The sequence below is a fragment of the Saccoglossus kowalevskii genome, chromosome 9, assembly GCF_978046115.1.
Source record: "Saccoglossus kowalevskii chromosome 9, keSacKowa6.1, whole genome shotgun sequence".
Taxonomy (NCBI): domain Eukaryota; kingdom Metazoa; phylum Hemichordata; class Enteropneusta; family Harrimaniidae; genus Saccoglossus; species Saccoglossus kowalevskii.
The window spans coordinates 17528264-17552704 of NC_140649.1; the positions used below are offsets into that span (position 1 = coordinate 17528264).

Below are 24441 nucleotides of genomic sequence, written 5' to 3' on the forward strand. Positions count from 1 at the left end.
GTTGTGAAATTCACAATACAAGGTAAATACTGGAAGCAAGATCACAAACAGAAATCTGCATCCAATCTGGAAGCTATAGCCGACTGTTGGCTATTTTGAATTATATCTTAAAGTTTTGTCTCGCGACGTTGGTACACACTCGTGACAATTTCCGTTAACCTGCAGTCATATTTGACACAAAATACACTGAAAAATATTTCAAGATTTTAATTTGTATTTATTGACACTTTCATAAATGTTTAAATTGTACATAAAAGAATTACATAAGCCAAACAAAATATGAATACATATTAAATTATACAAAAACTAGGCTTGAATCAGTTGCACGAAATATATTTTTTAAAAGTTTAGTAAATTTTTTTTTTTCAAGTTTCAAAATATTTATTCTATTATATATAAACAATTATCAAATTATCCTCCACACTTCTATGCATTTAATAGCACTAGACTCGCAATATGTACATGATGGTAGGTTATATTTACATTCTGACGTGTTTTCAAATTAAAATGTAGTTACGGTATGCAGTGTAGTGATCTTATACTATAAACTTTTTGTAAGATAAATTTCATAAGTCCAGGAAAATCACAACAATTTTGCAGCAGTGTGAACTTGTTTTCTGTAGTCTTGAGACCAAGACTCTGGCACTTTTTGCAATATCAGTAAATTGAGAAGAATTTACAACAGCAAAAAAAGGATTAGTTAAACAGGCAATATTTAAACTTCTGGTAATGGTTCTTCAGGTTCAATAATGAGTCCTAACTCTTCCAAGAATTTCTTTTCCATCTCTTCATAAGCATCAAATGCAAACTTCATTTTCATGTCGATTTCAGCCTGATCTGGAATTTGGGGTTTGGCCTGAAATAAACAGCACAATATGTGACTTTAAAATCTTACCGGTAATCCTTGCTCAATCAACTACTGATGGCAGTTTACAGGACATTTATACGCTATTTTAACAGCATTCCAGGTGAAACACAAGTGGTAGAGTATTTTACTCAACAATAACTTTGTGAAGTATACAAACACTTAGAAAAGCTAGAGTCTGGAAATAACATAATTTTGGGAAGAACACATCACAAATACTGTGTTGCTATAGTTGATTATTGTAGTGTGCCCAGATGTTCGACAGTTGGGTATACAATATCTTGTAATGTCATTGGATAAAAAAAAAAATCGCTGTACAATACTGATAACAGCAACTTAGTGACATCGTCCTTTAGTAAAGTGTATTATTTTTAATTAGTACTTACAGCTTTCCTCGCTGCTTCATCTGCATCTATTCTTCTCTTGTCTAAAATTCTAAACTGTCGTCTTTCTTCAACAAATTCCAGTCTTTTAACTTCTCTATCGAAGTAGTTAGACACGCTTGTTACCTATTTTAATGTAAACAGAGATGTTGCGTCATGCTTTTCAATTGATTATAGAACTTCACTAAATGTGATGGGAGGGGGGGGGTGCATATTTTTCGCGAGTATGAGAGAAATTTTGTAACAAGGAAAACTTTGAGTTCTGTAGACACAGTCACGGTAGTGAGAATTAAACTAATAACGCTAACCCATTTCTACCATAGAGGGCATAGTTCAGTAAAAGTGTTATAGGATTTATAAATGTAAGTAATACCTCATTGGTTGATGCGTGACGTAATGTCCATGGTATTTCCAGGATGTGTAATGTACCAACACCGTCGGCGATGGCTAAAAGATGTTGCTTATCTACAATAGAATCGTAATATAGATTGTTATAAACTGATCGGCACATTTTACCTTGTGTAAAAAAGAAATGATACACTGTAACCAACAATCTGATAAATATTAGTAATATTGTGTGTATGTACATGTCATCATAAATCACAGTGCTTGTTGACCGCCAGGCAATTCACCTTTCTGCACATCATTCTGACCAATAGCACGGCAGTAGCTCATCTCAAACTTATACTTGTTGTTGCTGGCCAATAGTAAATATAAAGTCTGAAATCGCATTTCAACAACTTCAATATATACTGCTTAGGTAGAAAATGCCACGAGAAACTGATTATAAGTCAAAAACATTTTGCAAAACATATTTATAACAGTAAACAGTGTGTAGACCAGCACACATTGTCGGACTTGAAATGGTATTCTAAATAAAAAAATCTTTGATTGTGGAAGGGTGAATTTTGTTAGGGGGTCACAAAGTTAGTATAATAAAGAAATGTAAATATGATTTTCAAACGTAGTGGGCCAAAAAAGAATTGATTGCCATACTGCAGTACATCTGAGCAATGTATGGTCTCGTGCCTGGGATAAAAATATTACATAAAGAAAGTAAATCAATGACCATGCAATCAAGTGAAGCAAAACAGTGATGTTTGATGATCGAGATGGAATGCATACTCAAATCAAAGAAAGCTTAGAAAGAACTCCCATGTGCTGAGAGTATTGGAGACACATTAAATATAATTTGAAATTACTTAGCTAAAAACTAATTATGCAAATCAGAAAATTAATATGAATATGTAAAACTAATGAGGTCTGCGCAATGTAACAAAAAATCTATGTACCAAGTTTAATTGAAATGTGATTAGAACCAAAAAATTATGAATTATTATGCTAATTAGGGAATTAATATAAGATTTTTATCCCAAACTAATTAGGTTTGTACATTGTCCTAGAGCATCTTTGTACTAAGTTTCATTGAAATGGAATAATTAGTACTTTAGATATCAGTGTGAAAGCTTAAAGTTGGTTAATTATGCAAATTAGGTAATTAATATGTACAGATTTTAACCCACAATTATCCAGGTCTGTCTATTGTCCTACAGCATCCATGTACAAACATTCATTGATATGTGATGATTAGTACCTGAGATATCAGTGTGAAAGTTGGAAATTGGTTAATTATGCAAATTAGGGGATTGATATACACAAATATTTACAGAAAACTAATTGTGTCTGCATAATTCTAGATTCATTGAAATGTGATGATTAGTACTTTAGATATCAGTAGAAAAGCTGAAAATTAATTATGCAAATTAGGTAATTAATATGCACAATTATTTACCCTAAAACTAATCAGGTCTCTGCATAGTCCTAAAGGATCTATGTACCAAGTTTCATTGAAATGCGATGATTAGTACTAGAGATACCCGTGGAAAAGCTGAAAATTAACTAATTATGCAAATTAGGTGATTAATATGCACAAATATTTATCCGAAACAATCAATCTCTGCATAGTCCTTGAGTATGTAAGTACCAAGTTTCATTGAAATGTAATGCTCACTACTTATATCAAAAGCTGAAAATTAATTAATTATGCAAATTAGGTAATTATATGCACAATTATTTACCCTAAAACTAATCAGGCCTCTGCATAGTCCTAAAGGATCTATGTGCCAAGTTTCATTGAAATGCAATGATTAGTACTTGAGATACCCGTGGAAAAGCTGAAAATTAACTAATTATGCAAATTAGGTGATTAATATGCACAAATATTTATCCGAAACAATCACTCTCTGCATAGTCCTCGAGTATGTAAGTACCAAGTTTCAATGAAATGTAATGCTCACTACTTATATCAAAAGCTGAAAATTAATTAATTATGCAAATTAGGTAATTATATGTACTGATATTACCATAAAAACTATCAGGTCCGTGCATATGACATCTATGTAGCAAGTTTCATTGAAATGTGATGATTAGTACTTGAGATATCAGTGGAAAAACCGAAAATTGACTAATCATTATGCAAATTAGGTAATTAGTATCCACAGATTACTACCAAAAACTAATCAAAACCTAGCATTAGTTCAGAGCATCTATGTACAAAGTTTCATCAAAATCCAATGAATGGTTGTGGAACAGTCATGGAACCACTAAAAAATAGCTAATTATCATGCAAATTAGGTAATTAATATGCACGGATTTTTACCAAAAACTAATCAAATCTGCGCATATGTTCAGAGCATCTATGTACCAAGTTTCATCAAAATCCAATGAGTGGTTCTTTAGATATCAGTGGAACAGTCATAGAACAGCTAAAAATTAGCTAATTATCATGCAAATTAGGTAATTAGCGAGCATGGATTTTTACCAAAACCTAATCAAATCTGTGTATTGGCCCAGAGCATCTATGCACCAAGTTTCATCAAAAACCGATGTATGGTTCTTGAGATAGCAGTGGAACAGTCGGCCACACATACACACATACACACACACTAACTGCAAAGACTCCCATTATGTGCTTCGCACATGGGAGTCAAAAATTATTGATAATTGATATTTCATCAGTAATACAGCAATGAGCAGAAAATTGTTAGCCAGGAAATGCTGTTATAATTACTGTACAAACTTGACAGAATTCTCAGTGATATGCAAGGCCTAGTACATGTATAAAGTGCACTTACTAATACAATGTCAAATAAGGTCATTCACATGCTACACAGACCACAGTATGCCTTCCCTGTATTCATCTATATTTGACGACTGTATTTCAGATGTAAACACAAACAGTGTGGTGTATTGCTACGTATTTTTGAAATAAATAATGTACACTTACTAGAAACAGCCCATGGATATATCGATGTGATGGAGGCGGCGGTAACATTTTGCGTTAAAGACGGCTCATGTGTTCGATCTAATATATCCCATACATCTACATTACCATCTTGTTTAGCGATATAGAATACACCGGGACGAGATGGACTCCATCTACCTGCTGTTAGCTTTTTATGTGACGCTGATGATGCCAGCAATGGTCCATACTGTAAACAAATAACACAAGATGTTAAATTCTATACCTTGGAATCATTACAGTATTTTTGTATGAGTATGTGCCTGGTATCTTGTATGTAGCCAGTCGTGCAGTAATCACTAAAATATCCATCACATCAATGCAAGGCAGGTAAATATTTGATTTAAAACACTGTAAAATCCAGAATAAACTTGCAGTCGTTTGGCTCATATGTGCATGTGCGTGAGACGGTGGTGACTGTACACGTCCATGAACTAACTTTGAACGAGCTTACAAGCTGCTCTCATAATCAGACAGAATATCACGTTTCATCTGAAACCCACAAATCTGAATAATTTAGTAACATACCTCTACTCCCTCTTTCCATATTGTAAAATTCCATCCACCGACACACAAAATGATGTCCTTGAAGAATGGTGATCTTTGTAATGTATTAATGCTACTATCGTGTAATAGTTTGCACCAATCTGGTCTAACAGCTGCAAATATATCATACAAACATTTATAGTTGATTTTAATTGTAAATAGTCACTGAGATCCTGTCGAGAGTGAGAAATGTCATGGCGTCCACTGTTCACCTGACCTATGTAACCATGGTAATTAGAACCGTGAACGCGATAGTTGTAGAAAATGAAACGCTTTTTGGAGGACAAAAACAAGTCTGGTTGCTCTTATAAAGAATGGAATATAAAAACAGTTAGATGACCAGATATATTTGGGTTTTATCAACAGCATGATAAATAACACAGGAATCTGATGATGTATGTTATAATGATAGCCTACTACAGTAAACCATTTCTAAAATGAAGTGTATAATTATAACTTACGTGCTAGTTTACCAGAATCAGGATCCTTGTCATATTTCCAATCACAATAAACCAACTCACCATCCTAATCAACACAAAGTTAAACAATTAAACTACCACATTAACTCTTACTATTAGAAGCGCATATAAAAATTGCATATAATTTTTTTTAACCATAGACACACTTCTGTCATTTACTTAAAGCGCATCTGCTACTAATAGAGCAAATAGACATTATGTCAAACAAATTGTAGTACCTTTGGCAAAATTTTTACCATGGTCGGCCGCATTTGACGATGGTCACCGTGGTAGCTTGATGATTTGATGGTTGACTATGAAATGCAGTGGTCAGAGACAGCAAATGACAGTTGAAACTTCTCTGAACATAGTCAGATGATCGACTATGGTCAGAGAACCAGATGACAGTTGAATCTTCTTTGACTATGAGCAACAATGGTCAGAGAACCAGATGACAGAAGAATCTTCTTTGACTATGGATGACAATGGTCAGAGAAGATTCAACTGTCGATTGGTGACCCTGAACATGGTCAGAGAAGGTGCAACCATGGTCAGAAGAGACATGCCATCAGCTGAATAGCTTAGATGGTCTTGAACGATTGCATTAGTTAATTCGTTAATTAACTGCTACATCACATGGGTTGAAATTTGTGAGCAGTTTACATATTTTAACCTCAACCAAATATATATTCCAAATACTAGTATATATGAATTGCACCACAGCCAGGGTCACCAGATTTAATAAGGTATGTGTACAATCTCAATTTGTATTGAGAGTGCTTATGTGTAGATTTAATAGAATGCAATATACGTACCTCAGTACCAACGTAGAATTTAGTCACAACATTGTCAAGTAATTTTTTGTCTTTAGCAGATCCTGTCCTCAAAGTGGAAGATAAATGCGTTGTACTTGTGTCAGGTTTCTGATCTGATTTGGAGTTATCAACTAGAAAAATAAAACAATACAATTTTTTTTATTTGTCTTTAATGTCAAGTAAAAATGCAAATGAACTACCGTAAAATTTGTATTAGAAACCGCATCCCTAATAGAAGTCACACCCATTCTTTTTGAATAATTGAGAACCAAAAATTCATCATTTCTCATATGTGTAGATGCTCTAATAGAAGCTGCATCCCCTCTGTTGCATTATAACATTTTAATAGAAGCTGCGGTTTCTAATACAGATTTTACAGTAGTATTATTAACGACTGAACTAAATGCAGTACTTACGTATGCTTCTGTCTCCTTGTTTTTCCCGAATGCTGATTCTAGTTGGTCCATATTCACCACTACCTCCATCTAACCGTGCAAGTGGAAGCTGTGTGTATAACAACATATCAGTAACTATTCATGCACTATGATATCACTGCACCAATATAATACTGAGAAATCTACAGGTACTGGCATCAATGCAACCAAAGTTGTAATAGTTGTATACATGTCATATTAATGAAAGACAATCAGTATTACCATAAAATCTGTATTAGAAGCCGCATCTCTAATATAAGTCACACCGATACTTTTTGAATAATTGAGAATCAAAAATTCAGGTGTAGATACTCTAATAGAAGCCGCATCACCTCTGTTGAATTGTACCATTTTAATAGAAGCTGCAGCTTCTAATACAGATTTTACAGTACTGTTTCCCGTATCATTTGAATTTGAAAATGAGGCGATGAGGCATTTTGTTTCGACATGGCTTGGGAGAGGTGGTGTATACAACTAAATAGCATAAAACAACACTAATTTTAATTGTATGAGAAGCATTTTTGCTGTGGATTACACTCAGTTTGTTGTCATTGGTGACCCAGAAACTGACTGAAATTTTCTATTCTTACCTAAAACTGATGCCAATTTTTTTTTAACAGGTGAACAAAAAACAAGAAACAAAGTATTTTTTGTTTACTTTAATTATTGTTGTTTCAAAAGTATTCACCAATCTCTGTGTATACACATACTAACCTTTAGAAGTGGTTTCCAAGTCAGGTCTAGATGTTTAAAAGTAGTAGGTATCTGGAATGGATTGTTAGGATGTGTATCTATATGAGGAACTTGTCCTTTAGGCGGCTTTGTGTCCCATAACAAAACAGAACTAAAACAAAAAAGAAACACCTGTTTTTATATTGTAAAGCAATAGAATGATAGCAGGGATTCTTCCAAACAGGAAAACAGGGGTGCAGCGCCCTCATACAGTCAGTAAATTATGATCAGTTATAACAAATATGTGTTACTAACAGTAAAAAAGTTGTGCTCCCTCTTAAAATATAGGTTTGAGATGAGCTGCTGCCATGCTATTGGTCAGAATGATATTCAAATGATGTTTGCGGTCACACAAGCACTGTGATTTCATGGAATGTTGTGGCTTATAACAGCATGTACATACACACAATATTACTAATATTTATTCGATTATACATGCAGGTAACAGTGTATCATTTTTTTGCTTAAAATTATGGAAAAATTGTTTCCACTGAAGCTGTTTGTTTTCTAGAGTTTCTACTGCATATATAAATTTTCCATCTTCTATGTAACAAATATACATGGTAATATTTCTCCTACCCATCCACTGCCGATGTCAGTATTTGTGTGCAGGTACCAGACTTGTTTTCATAGACCATACCAACACGATTTATCTGGAAAACAAAAGCATCAAATTACAGTGAATGATATGAATCCTATGTTAGGTTTTGAGAGTTATTTGTCAGATTTACAACATAAATTCTAAAACTTTGCAGAAGATTTAAAGTCAACTTGTATAAATAACATTACATCTTGTCTTTACAGGTTGAACTTTAAATAAATAAATAAAAAAAAAAAAGAGTACTGTGGAATACTTTATTTTCGCTGGAATTAATTTTCGCTGAAAAGGCTTTTTGGGCGTTTTGCTTGGAATTTAGTTTCACTGATTTTGGATGAGTTTAATGTGAAATATAGAAAAAAAGTATACTGTAAAGGGGGTAATTATTCACTGGGTTTTAATTTAGCTTATTTCACTGACTGGAAAAATGCGCTAAATTAAAAGACAGTGAAAATGTAAAATTTAGCATAGAACACATTATCTAAATGACAAAACCGTGAATTTAAAACCCACTGAATATGCCTGAAATGGTAAATCAGTGAAATTTAAACCCAGTGAAAATTAGTCATTTTACAGTATTCGCTGGATTTTATTTTCACGGAATCATCCCTTCAGCGAAAATAGCGAAAATAAATTCCAAGCGAAAATAAAGTATTCTACAGTATAATAAGAAAAGAGTAGAACACATGAACATTATAAGAAAATGGCCAACAGTCAGCCAATTACAATCAAGTCATGAAACAAAATTCAAACTTAATATTCCATGTTTCAATCAATATTCATATTGATATTCATATTAATTGGAGAGTAACCAGTTTAGGTATATGCCAAGATAATGTGTGTAAATTTTGTGTTTTTCGTAGAATAAAAAATGGATGTCAGTCAACCAATATTTTTGAATTTTGAAAAGAAACAGACATGCATGTATGCAATCATTGGGTTTTGACAACAAATTGGAGCCTTAGGAAGAGAATAAGAAAGTCTGAAAAGTCACACAAAAAATCACAACTTAACTTTTTTTAATAAATAACAAGCATCGCTGTGAGTGTGTTTGAATGCCTGTGAAATGGTTTAGGTTTATATTATGCTGAAAATGTGTTTCTGTGCTGTTTGGATGACAAAAACTGGCTGAAAGTTACTCAAATTTAAAAGATCCCATAATAAATTGACATACAATTTTTTTTTCAGCCAGTTTTGACTAGTAGAGCTGGTATAGTTAAAGTAAATGAATGTTACAGTACCTCAATATGATCAGGCAGCCATTGTATATCTGTTATTGCTGTCTTGTGACAATGTTCAATTGCAGCCACTGCACAGCTACGAATAATTGGAGTTTCTTGTGAGTTCTCGTCTTGAAAGCCAGGCTGCAAATATAAACAACAAAACAGATTGGTTTATCTGAGGAAATACTCTCAATGATTAGAAATATGTCATTTCTGAAATAAATGAAAAACTATAAACACAATCTGGAATATCAAATTCTACACACGAGCAAACAAATCAAAATTATGATCTAAACATTCATGATTTCAATTTTTGAAATCAAATATTGGTTTTAATAAAGTATATAAAGCAAACAACAATATATATATTGAACATTCCTCAGGGCAGGACAAGGTTTTCTTGAATCTACAGGTGAAAAAGGAATCAACTGCAAATCAAAAACAAGTACTATCGGTATAAACTACATTTATAATTAAAGTGACAGACACATTTTCAAATTTGAAAAACTCTGTAGCATTGAAAATTTCTTTCGAGTTTCTCAGACAGGGATTAAAATTGATAACCCCTTTAAACACCAAATCGGCTTTTGTCTCCTGACACAAAACATTTTTCTCTATATTTTTTTTTCATAAATTTTGAAATTATGAAAAAATTATAGCAAGATGGGCAAAATGCATAACAAAATTATGCCTTCATGCGTATGCTGCAGTATTCTCATGACAACTGTAGTACTGTTTGAAACATAGTAGTAATAATTTAATGGAAATGTGTGTGAACGTTTGCATTTAGTGAAGGGATTTTATTTCTGCCACACGCTGTAGTGTCACTACGTCCATTGTAAACAAAAGACAATGTTTGAATGTGACATTAATAAACACATTAATCCTGGTAATGCAGTTACATGTATCCCAAATAAGGGAAAATTTCAAACAAGTGCAGATGAATGCTTGTTGGAATAAATGCGACTTTCAAACATAACAGTAAATTTTAATGTTTTTGGTGCTAGATTTAAATGTAATTTAAGCGGCTTTTGCATTTTCCCACTCCTGTTAGTCATATCGGGTACCAAGTGAGAAAACAAGTGATTTTATATTGCTTTTGATATCATTTTGATTAAGTGGCAATAATCCTAGTTGGAATATTTTACAGAAAAACAAAATACAAGATTCTCTTGTGCCAATGAAAGAGCTGACAACATGTAAAATTTTATACAGAAAACAAAACTCAAGAATCTATTTAAGTTTGAACTTCCACTGCACGCATATACTATTACCTTGTCACTACATGTAGGCTTTCATAAAAGAGTGAATGTGAATATAGAAGATGAATACAACAATATAGAACATACAAAATTTCAAACATGTCAGCTGGCTCCAGAGGGCACTATACACCACAGTGAAGCCTGAATTTTTATTTAGTAAAACAAAAATTAATTAAGATCCAGATATCCTGGAGAGGGAGTTCTTGGGAGCAAAATGTAATGAATATGTTATAATATTTTCGGTAATGTAAGCATTTTGAAGTAAATCAGCACAAATTTGGTAACCAATTTTGAAAAAGGAGGTTCCAATTTTACCCCATATGTTCTGGTGAAGAAAAATCCCATTCCCTATCTTAAACAATGTGAAGCTAGAAAACAGAATTATTTGAATTGACAACCTGAATATGTGTCTTGGGGTGCTTTTTAAACAATAATACAATAATCAGTAAAGATAAACGGGAAAACTCAATATAGCAATATACACCCCTAAAAGTGTATATTGATTGCAAATTCTACCCCAAAATGTACAAATTGTATAACATGTTCTGGACAAAATAGTTTCTTAACTGTTTGTCAAAGATGTGGACTAGTATGAACATTGTTGCTGACTCCCCTCTGAGCTAGGACTGTCAAATAAAGTAGCTGAAAATGTGCATACTTATACAAGACAACAGCAAGCAATACAAACACAGAGTAATGCACAACAACATTCAACATAAATGTAGACACAACACAAGTACAATTTATATCATAGGTTTTCTAATGTGTCATCATGTAATATTGGATTGTCACTATCTAGAGGAAGATATGAAAGTTTAACAAAAATTTAATGATAAATGATTCCATGACTGCTTCTATTTCATTTGCATAAAGGAAAGCAATTTCTTGCACATAATTTACAATAATTCGATCCAAGCAAATAGCAACTGAGAATCAATGCAATCAACTGCAATGTTGTGGTTGAGAGATTTATTTGATAACTAGATGATTTATCTGAACATGGGAGATGCATGATCTGTGTGTGTGTGTATGTATTATTGAGTGAGTGTCTATACAACTGGGTGATTGGTTGATATCAATAAATGGAAACTTACTAAACTCATCATAGTGTTCTTCTTCATTTGTTTACCCCTTGGAGTGTTTTTCAATCTATCTGCCCACCTTGTGATGTCCCATAAGACTACTTGGCCATTAATACAGCCACCGGCTACGATGTTAGGATCCACCGGGTTAAACTTAAAACAGAATATATCATCAGGTGCTTCCAGTAGTAGCTGAAATAAAGCAACATCGGTGTCAGTCAGATGTTGATTCAGATATAGTGGGTCTGTGGGTGTATGGGGCTTCTAAAAGTCATATGTGAGTGTATGGGGTCAGTAAAACTCACCTTTGAGTGTATGGGGTCAGTAAAACTCACCTGTGAGTGTATGGGGTCAGAAAAACTCACCTGTGAGTATATGGGGTCAGTAAAACTCACCTGTGAGTGTATGGGGTCAGTAAAACTCACCTGTGCATGTATAGAAGTCAGTAAAACTCACCTGTGGGTGTATGCGATCTGTAAAACACCTGTGAGTATATGGGGTCGGTAAAACTCACCTGTGGGTGTATGGGGTCTGTAAAACACCTGTGAGTGTATGTGGTTGGTAAAACTCACCTGTGAGTGTATGGGGTGATTAAAACTCACATGTGAGTGTATGGGGTCAGTAAAACTCACCTATGAGTGTATGGGGTCAGTAAAACTCACCTATGAGTGTATGGGGTCTGTAAAACACGCCTGTGAGTATATGAGGTCAGTAAAACTCACATGTAGGTGTATGGGGTCAGTAAAACTCACCTGTGAAAGTATGAGGTCTGTAAAACACCTGTGAGTGTATGGGGGTCTGTAAAACACACCTGTGAGTGTATGGGGTCAGTAAAACTTACCTGTGCATGTATAGAAGTCAGTAAAACATCTGTGGGTGTATGGGGTCTGTAAAACACCTGTGAGTGTATGGGGTCAGTAAAACTCACCTGTGAGTGTATGGGGTGATTAAAACTCACCTGTGAGTGTATTGGGTGATTAAAACTCACCTGAGTGTCTGGGGTCAGTAAAACTCACCTGTTGGTGTATGGTTGGTGTATGAGGTAAGTAAAACTTGCATGCAGGTGTATGGGGTCAGTAAAACTCACCTGTGAGTGTATGGGGTCAGTAAAACTCACCTGTGAGTGTATGGGGTCAGTAAAACTCACCTGTGAGTGTATGGGGTCTGTAAAACTCACCTGTGAGTGTATGGGGTCTGTAAAACTCACCTGTGAGTGTATGGGGTCAGTAAAACTCACTTGTGAGTGTATGGGGTCAGTAAAACTCACCTGTGAGTGTATGGGGTCTGTAAAACTCACCTGTGAGTGTATGGGGTCAGTAAAACTCACCTGTGAGTGTATGGGGTCAGTAAAACTCACCTGTGAGTGTATGGGGTCTGTAAAACTCACCTGTGAGTGTATGCGGTCTGTAAAACACCTGTGAGTGTATGGGGTCGTTAAAACTCACCTGTGAGTGTATGGGGTCAGTAAAACACCTGTGAGTGTATGGGGATCGGTAAAACTCACCTGTGAGTGTATGGGGTCAGTACAACTCACCTGTGAGTGTATGGGGTCGGTAAAACTCACTTGTGAGTGTATTGGGTCAGTAAAACTCACCTGTGAGTGTATGGGGTCAGTAAAACTCACCTGTGAGTGTATGGGGTCAGTAAAACTCACCTGTGAGTGTATGGGGTCAGTAAAACTTACCTGTGCATGTATAGAAGTCAGTAAAACATCTGTGGGTGTATGGGGTCTGTAAAACACCTGTGAGTGTATGGGGTCAGTAAAACTCACCTGTGAGTGTATGGGGTGATTAAAACTCACCTGTGAGTGTATTGGGTGATTAAAACTCACCTGAGTGTCTGGGGTCAGTAAAACTCACCTGTTGGTGTATGGTTGGTGTATGAGGTAAGTAAAACTTGCATGCAGGTGTATGGGGTCAGTAAAACTCACCTGTGAGTGTATGGGGTCAGTAAAACTCACCTGTGAGTGTATGGGGTCAGTAAAACTCACCTGTGAGTGTATGGGGTCTGTAAAACTCACCTGTGAGTGTATGGGGTCTGTAAAACTCACCTGTGAGTGTATGGGGTCAGTAAAACTCACTTGTGAGTGTATGGGGTCAGTAAAACTCACCTGTGAGTGTATGGGGTCAGTAAAACTCACCTGTGAGTGTATGGGGTCAGTAAAACTCACCTGTGAGTGTATGGGGTCAGTAAAACTCACCTGTGAGTGTATGGGGTCTGTAAAACTCACCTGTGAGTGTATGCGGTCTGTAAAACACCTGTGAGTGTATGGGGTCGTTAAAACTCACCTGTGAGTGTATGGGGTCAGTAAAACACCTGTGAGTGTATGGGGATCGGTAAAACTCACCTGTGAGTGTATGGGGTCAGTACAACTCACCTGTGAGTGTATGGGGTCAGTAAAACTCACCTGTGAGTGTATGGGGGTCAGTAAAACTCACCTGTGAGTGTATGGGGGTCAGTAAAACTCACCTGTGAGTGTATGGGGTCAGTAAAACTCACCTGTGAGTGTATGGGGTCAGTAAAACTTACCTGTGCATGTATAGAAGTCAGTAAAACATATGTGGGTGTATGGGGTGATTAAAACTCACCTGTGAGTGTATGGGGTCGGTAAAACTCACCTGTGAGTGTATGGGGGTCAGTAAAACTCACCTGTGAGTGTATGGGGGTCAGTAAAACTCACCTGTAAGTGTATGGGGTCAGTAAAACTCACTTGTGGGTGTATGGGGGTCAGTAAAACTCACCTGTAAGTGTATGGGGGTCAGTAAAACTCACCTGTAAGTGTATGGGGGTCAGTAAAACTCACCTGTAAGTGTATGGGGTCAGTAAAACTCACCTGTGGGTGTATGGGGTCAGTGAAACTCCAAACTAATATCAATGATGGTGTCATCAAAACTTTAGATGAGTTATCTACTCTTTCATCAAATGATAATCTTTCAGCGCAAGACACAGCAATAACTCCTTTAATGGAAGGATGCCAATCAACACATGTTATGGTTTTCTCTTTGCTGAATTGAAGGTCAGTGAATGACTGATATTCCTGTTTGAAAGAGAAATGTAATAACCATCAAGATATGGCAGGCCTAGTAATTTCATTCCAACTCGCATGAGTAACAAACTCGTCTGTAAGTGTATGACTGGTATAAACAAAACTTCTTAAATTTAAACATGTCAACATAGGCGGACTAATGGCAAGAACGCCATATTGATACACATGTGCATATTGAAGGTATTTTCAATATAAGTCTCTAGTTGTGAAATAACCCTGGCATGGTACAGGAAGGTGAGGCGTGTATTAGGAAGTAACAATACTAGTACTGAGAGGAGCCAAGGCTAAGATAATCCAAAGTGTTGTACACAGGGCATGGGATATCCCTTGAATTATTATCAGTACACATGACTAGATAAGATTACCTTGAGATGGTTATCTGATTTGCTTCCAAATGTACTGTCTTCATCAGCTAATGCCATCCAATCATCAAAGAACACATCCATAATTTCATTCTGTTGCAAACACAACTCAAATCTTGAAAAGAAAGCAAAATGAATATTGGTTAGATTTGATGGTAAATATACATACCAGTATTATACAATAAGAATGGCAGAAATGCTTGATTTTTGTGTATTTTTAGCACACCAAATAGACACCAGTCAACAATCCAGAATTAAGCTGATAGAATGAATTTATGCTCATATGTATCCTAAGCTGTATTACATAAGTGTAAAGTTTGAATATGGTCAAGGCAAAGCAGAGAAATACAGCTCCAGAACAAAACTTTTGTGAACACTGGTCAGTCAGACATTTTGAATCATATCTGCATGAAGGTCCCAAGTTTGAACTTTCGTCCATGCATGTCCACCATCCATGTTTCAAAATGGCAGAATTGGGACTGTTGATGGATTTATAATACAAAATGACTGCCATATATCCATCTTAAATTGGATCACTAAACAAATATATGTGCATATGTCTGAACTTGATTAGACCAGGTATGTCATGGTTAATCAACAAGTCTTGCTTTTGAACATCCGTACGGCTCAAACAACAATCAATTTAAATACCAGTCATGCTAATACAATATGCATATGCACTTACCGAGGAGCTACCTCTTCAACAAATTTATTTACAGTTTTAGAGCTGGATATCTTTTCTTTTTCTTCCTCACTAAACTCTCTTGGTGTATACTGTGTACTGGCATTCCTCGGATGCTTCCTGTAATGCAATACAAATAGCTGTCAAGTTCAGAATCTATAAACCTAAGACACATCTCATATGTATACACCCATGTTTATCTATAACATTTGTGTGAGCTTTATCCCCATTGAAATCTCCACATACTATAAATATAATTATATATTAGTTTATTGTATCCATTGTCTCTAATAATAAAAGAAATATTGCACTAATAATAGGTGGAAAATTGAATTATGATGATAAAAATGTTAATGTTAGAGTGAGTATTTTAATTTTCTCTAATCATATGAAACAACTGACCCTACTTTTTATATTATTTCAAGAAGGAAATAGGTATCACTGAGAGCTCCTTGCAATCAACATTTCAAATTTATTTACATGCATGGTTCAGATTTCTACTGTTTACCTGTGTTGTATCTTGTTTATTGATTTAATGTTGCAAGTTAGGTGTAGGTCTTACAGCCTCTTTTTATAACCTTTAACCCTGTAACTAAGACTAATCTAATTACTCGTTGCTATGTTAGTGGAATCTTTCAATTTGAGTTTAACCAATCACAGTTCTGTATTGTACTTTTGACAACATTATGCAAATACTCTTGTTTTTACTTCAATGTACTCTGACGTGTGGCACCACACAGATCACTGATTTAACTTTGTGTCTCTTGGAAGTCTGTTCTACTACTCCACACAATGCAACCCTAATCTCCATTTGTGAGTGGAAACATTGTCTTACCATTCTGTTTGAGAACCATTTTCAATCAAAGTAGGTATTGCCTGAGTTCCGGAATCTATTTCAACTTTTTTGATATTAAAACTTTTATCCTCATATGATGTACACTCAATAAATCCATCTTTAGCATCTCCTGCATTGCGATCAGTAAATGTAGCATGTACACCAAAATCACGTCTTACACGAGTTACTGTAAACTTGGACTGTGAAATAAACATGAATTTAGTGAAACACTCTCAATACCAGTTTAAAACAGATTTTTTTGTTTTTAAATTTTCTGTCAGGTGAATGTCACTGTTGTCTCTCCTGACTTTTTTCATGCGCAATTTGCAAATATGAGTGCTGACATATATAGTACCATTTTGCCACAGAGATCATACGCCAGCTAGGGACTACATGGCTAGCTGTGTTACCGTCAAAGGGGCTTTATGGCAATTTAATGCACTATCCTGGCATCAATCAGGCCCAGTTGAACACAGCACCTAAACCATAGACCTGCCTAAACCAAGGTCCCCCCCCCCAAAGATGCAATCATTAGTGAAGGAAACTCGGCCAGTAGATTTGATCTTCTTATTGAATCTGTGGCATACTCAGCCGATTAGGGGTCAACCTCTTTTTCTGTTCAACCCGAGGTAGAATTTGAACTCTAGGCTTCATGAGTTTGATGCTACAACCACTATGTTACCGATGACTGTACAACTCTATACTACCCTACACCAATTTGTATAATCTGTGCACTGTCTCTCTACCATGATGACGACATAATAATCACTACACTGTCAGGAATACAACTCACCGTCTTTCTAGCGACAACAACATTCTCTTCTTCCACCTCTACTTCACTGCCTTGAGATATCCATTCCTTAGGTTCTGGTGGAATGTATTTATAAACAACTTCTTCTTCAGGTTCTGTGTCTCCCTCTCCTTCCTCTTCAGGAGGCTACAAGAACAATCAAATCCAATTGTCTATCAAAACTGTTATAAATGAAACTCCCATGATCATGAAATGATAACATGTTTTATTCTATTGCTGACAGGGCTGGATTAAGAGGGAGGTTCATTGGGTTTGAAAGAAATCCTCTAAAATTTGAAGATATATATAAATTATGTTTATATATATGAAAATATATATAATTATGATCTCCAGGGTAATTACATTGCAATATGCCATTTTGAACACATGTAAACGTTTTCCTCCTGCTTTTGTGTATATACATTGTATGTCAGAAGACCGGCTGCCTTATAGTAGACTTCATACAATAACAATGCCCAATCAGTCACTCCCTCAAGCCACAGATTATGTTGATGGGTAGAGCATTTTTAAATTTTGTAACTTTTCAGAAATACAAATTTTCAGACAAAGGCTGCAATAAAAACAACATAAATAGAAAAAAAAAGATGGATTGAACCAAACTGTGTTTTTTTTTAGTATTTATTTACAACCATGATTAAGCCAATATCAACATTGTGAATGATGTGGAGTCTCTTAGAATAATTCCTATCAAGTGTATTGTCACTTCACTAGAGGGTTCAAATTATATATCTGTAATTATTTTACTTACGTGTAAGATTTTTTCCTTGGCCTCTTCAGTCAGTGCAATGCAGAAATTCTGACCATATTTGAAATCTGGATCATATATGACTAACACATCATCACCTGGATAGTCCTGTATATAGACAGTTATTGTCATTAGTACAACACATGGGTAGCTACACATCAAGCGAATGATACGAGTGGAATTAAAGAGAGCAAAAAACGGATGCAGGCATGCACACACGCACGGAGGTAAATTCAGAAGTCCCTGTTACTGGGACTAAAAATTGTGCTTTTTATATTGATTATTCCTTACTGAGTTTTATTATTTCTTAAAATATTTATGAATAGATATCTGCGATTAAGGAACATTTAATAAAAAAAGAACTGTTAACTGCCAGTGTGTGATTCTTGATTTGTTGTTCAAAAGCAATGGATTGAAAAAATATTTATCTGTTTCTGGTCGGTGTATGCATCAGGTTGTGCTTGAAGGTTTTTTTTGTTTCTAATGCCAAAAATTGCTGATGAAAATAGAGAATTAATGATCATCACAAAATATTAAACAAATCTGAGGTCTACTCAAGGTACCTACATATAACATATCAAAGAAGTTCAAAAAATATTGAATAAAAATTGAGAATTGAGGATATTTTGATAAATAATTCAAAAATAGCATTTTTTACCAAAAATGACAAAAAATTCACCAAAAATAGAAAACTGAAGATATCATCACGAAATCTCACAACGGTCCACCCAAGTGTCAAAGTAATTGGGCTGGTTGTTTTCAAGAAGGAGTCGAAAATAGAATTGTTGATGGACAACATACAATGGACAGACAACGGACGAACGGTAATGAACAATTACATATATGAACAGCTCTGCTTTGTCATCTTTGATGAGAGTGGAATTAATTAGGGGGGGGGAGGTATTGAGCCTGCCATTGTTGGCACAATATTGATTTTCTTGATGTTTTATATCTAAAAAAAATTGCATAAATTTTTTAAGATTTTTTTTTGGGGGCCTTATGTATATGATAATGAGTAGTATGAAAACCTACCCCTTGATCATTTATGAAAACAGAACTAAAAATAATTGTGTAAATTGTACATTCTAACTTTGCAATACATACAAGAATAGTTTGTTTAACTGGATGGAAATCTGATATCGCAGCTCTGGTCTTCATATCTTGTATGATATCATCTTTGGGAATTACTTTATTCGGTTCATCTTCAGTGACATCATTATCCACGATAATACTGAAGATTTCTTGAGTTTTAGCAGAGAAGAATATTGGTATGACGTTCTCTGGCAGTCCTACAAAAACAAGTCATGACATGATGAGATAATCCCAGTATATAGCAAAATATTATATGTACATGTGTCCGTGGTATGTACTGTATTTGCTCTGTTTGTGCATGTCCAACAGGACGTAGGTGAGAACACTAAACTCAAACTGAACCATATATGCTAACCTGATGTAAGTGTATTTGATTCTAATAAGAGTAAATACAGTATTAAAATGAGGTGAAAGACAACACTCAAAGAGACAAGATTAATTCAAATCCTGGCAAATCTATAATGTTCCAGTGCATCGTCCACATAAGACAGACACCTACATTGTGAACATTTTTAATGCATGTTTACAACAAGAATAACTACTAGTCATCCATCTTGAACCAGACTGTGACAGAAATGTTACGTACTACATTATGAACAGTGTGTAGTCTCAGAGATATGGAACAGGAACTTTGAACAAGCAGCCTCTCGGCTGAGATAGCTCCGCTGTTAGCAATGCACATTTCAATTAAAGAACAGAAGATGTCATTAGAAAATGAACAATATGCATAGTATCAATGCAATGGGACTTGCTGTTTTCAACAAGAATTAAAAAAAAAACGTTTTTGACCATACCGGTAAATGATTGTGGTTTTTAACAAGAAGAAAATATCACTTTTTACCAAAAATGACAAAAATATTTACCAAATTTAGAGAATTAAAGATATCATTACAAAATGAACAAATCTGAGAGAGGTCCACATGTAGTACCTATATATGTAATATCAAAGCAATTGCACTTGCGGTTTTTAACAAGAAGTCGAAAATATCACTTTTTACCAAAAATGACAAAAATATTCACCAAAATTAGAGAATTAAAGATATCATTACAAAATGAACAAATCTGAGAGAGGTCCACATGTAGTACCTATATATGTAATATCAAAGCAATTGGACTTGCGGTTTTTAACAAGAAGTCGAAAATATCACTTTTTACCAAAAATGACAAAAATATTCACCAAAATCAGAGAATTGAAGATATGATCATAAAATGAACAAATATGAGAGAGGTCTACCCAAGGTACATATACACCAAGTATCAAAGCATTCAGGTTTGTGGTTTTCAAGAAGAAGTCGAAAAAATAAAACATTGACACGGACGAAGGACACCGACGGACAATCACTCATATGATAAGCTTCGCTCGACAAAGTCGAAAGTGGAGCTAAAAAAAACAAATTGAAAACTTTAGTGAGATCCACTAAATCAATGAAATGCATACAAGTACTATGATTTTCAATCTATGTACCAAGTTCAAACCAAATTCATCCATTCAGAAATTGTAAAAATGCTTGATTTTGGTGTATTTTAACAAATAAAATCAACTAACAAATACACATGCATATGTGAGATATTATTACCTTCCTTTTCTTCTTCACCTTCAGTTGGCTCTTCCCTAACTTCAGAATCTTTCTTTGCTTTCCCTAGTTATATACAAATGACATTTACCAGGTAATGATGAGATTCAAACTGATGAGATTCATTTATGCAATTTGAACATGTAAATAATAATAGTGTGACATATTTTTAGTTGTAGGTTAGAGCTTATAAAAATTCACAATCTCACCTTTCGATGCCCCCTTTTTCCCTTTTGGGCTTTTCTCTCTGCTCTTTGCACTACCAGGTTTAGGACTTTTTCTTTGTGTGGTTGGACTTTTGGGTGTTTTAGAACCACTTGTTGCTCTACTTCCTTTGCCAGGAGAGGGACTCCGTCCCTTCGATGAGGTTCCACTTTTAGGTCGACTAGGAGGACTCTTTGAACCTTTTCTCTCAACATCTTGGGACTTCTCTGATTTTGTATCATCATCAGCCATTATGACAGCTCATGTAACAAACTTATGAAGTAAACAAAACTAGCAAAGAAAAAAAAAATGCCCCAATGGACAAAGATATTAGGTTACTTGTATTCACATAGAATAACAATAAAAGCACCATATAATGGCATGACAAGTTGAATCAATGTAAGAAAGAGAAAAAGGCACAGGTAAGCATGGAGTCAAATCTATTATTGTTTTCATTATATGCTATGGGGTGCTAGAGCCACCTGTTCTGTTTCAAGAAACCGAATCATGGATATCATAGAGAACCTTACAGCAGTGGAACATGCACACATCTACCCCGGTATTGTATTCACTTCCCGTGTTTTAATATCTGGGCTGTAATTTCAGAAGAAGTGATACGATTTGACCTGGATCTACGGTGTTGTCGGGTAGACGTTATTTACATTCGAACACAGACATCCAATCAAACATCGCCATGCAAAATGATGTGAATGCACACTGCATTGGACCAAACAGATAAATCAAACTGAAAATATTGATAACCAGATACTTGCTTCACTATCAACATAACTTGATTTTCTTCGTTTTTATAAATTTCACAATACAAACAGAAACAACAATTTTTTATTGGCCGACAGAATAACATTGGAACATTTTCAAATGATACCAATGCAAACTGTGTTCATTTGATTGGCTATGTTGGATCATGGTTGGATTCAACTGCCATGAAAATATATAAATGTTGATAGCATCTGTAAATATCTCAATCAAAATTCTAATTTGGCAAGTTAGGTAGTTGTATGCAGGCATATTCAATACAAGTATTCTGCCTGATCAGTTCATCCTGTTTTGCTATAGCAAAATCGATGGCGGTGTTTGAATGGGCAGCCGACGACCATAGTGCCCACTCTACCAACGCCGTGAACTAATCGTGTCAGTGATGATATTTAAAACGAAACAATTATTGAATAATAATTTTCATCTCGCCTACATAGATTCTTCCGACTTGATAGTATTGCTAAACGTAATCTGTCTGACTATCTGGCAGCACAGAGCATTAACATTCTAACAAATGGGAGATAGAATGTGAATGGCTGCTCAATCCATAGACCTTCATGCTCAAAACATTTAGCTCCATGCTAAAACTGACAGGGCAGCGCAGGTCGTCCCCATTCAATTAACGAAATAGTTTGAGCTTGCTATCAGATAACTACAATAATTCACATTACTAGAGACTTGATAGTAATTATAAAATGTCAGATTGAAACTTACATGTGTTTTCTGACAGCTAAAACACTGAATTTGTCACGATCACAACAGATAATACGTCAAGTTTACAAACTTTCCGCCATATTGGATCTGTCGTTGCCATAGAGTCGTCCGAGGGCTCCCTAGGTTTATGAGAAAGTATTCTGGTACGACATGCGCCCGCACTCAACTCTTACGATGTTTTTCTTTACATTGACACAAATGGCGCCCTTTCATTAAGGATTAATATTGCGTGTAATAGTAAATAGCGGTAAAAATTAATACAGCAGCAACAGTGCTGTTTTCAATCTTTAAAAAAAAATCTTTTAATCTTTTAAATAAAAACAGCATTTTACAGTTTTTACAGGAAATAAAATGAAAGTTCCATTTACAGTAAAAGTACACTTAACAGATAAAGCAAATTCCTAATTACATTTTTATAATATTTTTGATAATTTGTGTTTAAGAATCAAAATTGGAAATTGCGTACTAATTACAATATTTAAAATCAGAAAATTCTTTATACGCTTACAAAAAATAATATCTTTGTAGAAATAACTAACGAATAAAATAGTGATTACATTTTACACCTTGCCCATGTCTACGTATTTAAGTTTCATATTTATTTAAATTACATTATTAAGAAAATAAAAACAATTGATAACAGCTTAGGAAAATACCCCTTGGGTATGCTTTTCTTTCTCACTGGCTAAATTGTGGTTGTTTTAAATTTAAGACATTTTGTTTGGTATTTAATATAGCGAAATATAGTTTTTGAATTCTGCATCAATTTCAACTTTGAATTTTCTTTCTTGACCCCAGTAAATCTCCAGAATTTATATAGTTTTCTGTTAATGTTTTATAAATAGCTTATATGGTTTATAAATAGATCCTCTTCTTTCAATATATTTTGCACTGATAAAATCCACAATAAATTTGAGAAGTTTTTGTTCATGAAATGCTTGTTTCAGTTGTAGAAATTTAGTGGTAAATATGTGAAGGCCATACTAGTATGTTAATCTTAGTACTGCGTTCCAGATTTTGTTGTAAAATTCTTAGGAATAAAACCACACCACACTTTGAGCACTACTTACCAGGACATAAAAAATCATAGTTGAGATGAGCAGCATGATTTAAGTTTTAGAGTTCCACACTAAACCAACACGATTGACACACCCTACCATGAATGTGCAACAGTGAATAATGACATACTTATTATGTACGAAGTAGGTGTCAATTGCTTCTTGGCGAGATGACATACTATTTTAAATGAAAGGAAGAAGCATCACGAATTGCTGACGTCTCAGGGATGGTACCAAAAACCAACATCACCAGAACAGGAATGTATTTAGTGTATCTAGTGACAGGGCGCTTTTGTAACGTGAAAGTAATGTCAAATCAATAACCATATTTGGTTGAGGAGTCATTCATCATAGTAAAATGTCTCAAACAATTTTCTATATCATCACTATTTACAACATAGCAGTGCAAGAGAGCAATATTTATAGGAAAGCTGTATTGTAGTTGAATATTGTGCCTCAATTTGAACACATTTTGTATAGTCTTATTTTTGGAGCCATATTTGGGTTTTAAAAATCCAAGGTTTCAAACTGGTTGCTATGGGTAGGACAATTGTAGTAGGCAACTGCCATTTGCACATCTACACACTGTATATTTTAGTTTCTCAACAACGATGCATTTTCAACTGTTAGCGATACAACAAATACCCTTCCATGTTGGACATTTGGTAGTCAGCCAATGTGGTAAATATTCGGTATTCAACGTGTTTAGAATTATAAACGCATCTCAGGAAGTAATACTTGACACATTGAGAAAGTGTACTACACAATATGAGTGAGCTGTAAAAAAGTTAAAGAAATTCAAGTTTTGGACTGGTTGAGCAGTGCTAACATTATCCCCCATA

General features: G+C 34.8%; 1 protein-coding gene across 1 annotated transcript; it reads right to left on the minus strand.

Annotated features, from left to right (window-relative positions):
* Window positions 1–196: 196 nt before the first annotated feature.
* On the minus strand, window positions 197–22658 carry LOC100372439 (dynein axonemal intermediate chain 3-like). The gene is made up of 22 exons (XM_085503235.1): window positions 22542–22658; window positions 21056–21341; window positions 20850–20912; window positions 19285–19469; window positions 18184–18288; window positions 17418–17561; window positions 16625–16824; window positions 15793–15909; window positions 15111–15222; window positions 14533–14736; window positions 11712–11891; window positions 9374–9496; window positions 8114–8187; window positions 7517–7646; window positions 6785–6872; window positions 6369–6499; window positions 5557–5620; window positions 5078–5208; window positions 4535–4739; window positions 1622–1713; window positions 1252–1374; window positions 197–856 (listed from the first exon to the last, which is right to left on the minus strand). Exons 2-22 carry the CDS (start codon window positions 21300–21302, stop codon window positions 716–718), a joined length of 2859 nt encoding a protein of 952 aa, XP_085359361.1. The 5' UTR covers window positions 21303–21341; window positions 22542–22658; the 3' UTR covers window positions 197–715.
* Between the last annotated feature and the right edge of the window lie 1783 nt (window positions 22659–24441).

What these genes read in the sequence shown, in the direction of transcription:
- LOC100372439 (XM_085503235.1), bottom strand. Translation starts at nt 21,302, where the DNA reads ATGGCTGATGATGATACAAAATCAGAGAAGTCCCAAGATGTTGAGAGA. An exon ending in GAAAAAGGGGGCATCGAAAG is followed by an intron (nt 20,913 to 21,055) that starts GTGAGATTGTGA and finishes GTATATAACTAG; the next exon opens with GGAAAGCAAAGAAAGATTCT. An exon ending in AGGTGAAGAAGAAAAGGAAG is followed by an intron (nt 19,470 to 20,849) that starts GTAATAATATCT and finishes TTGTTTTTGTAG; the next exon opens with GACTGCCAGAGAACGTCATA.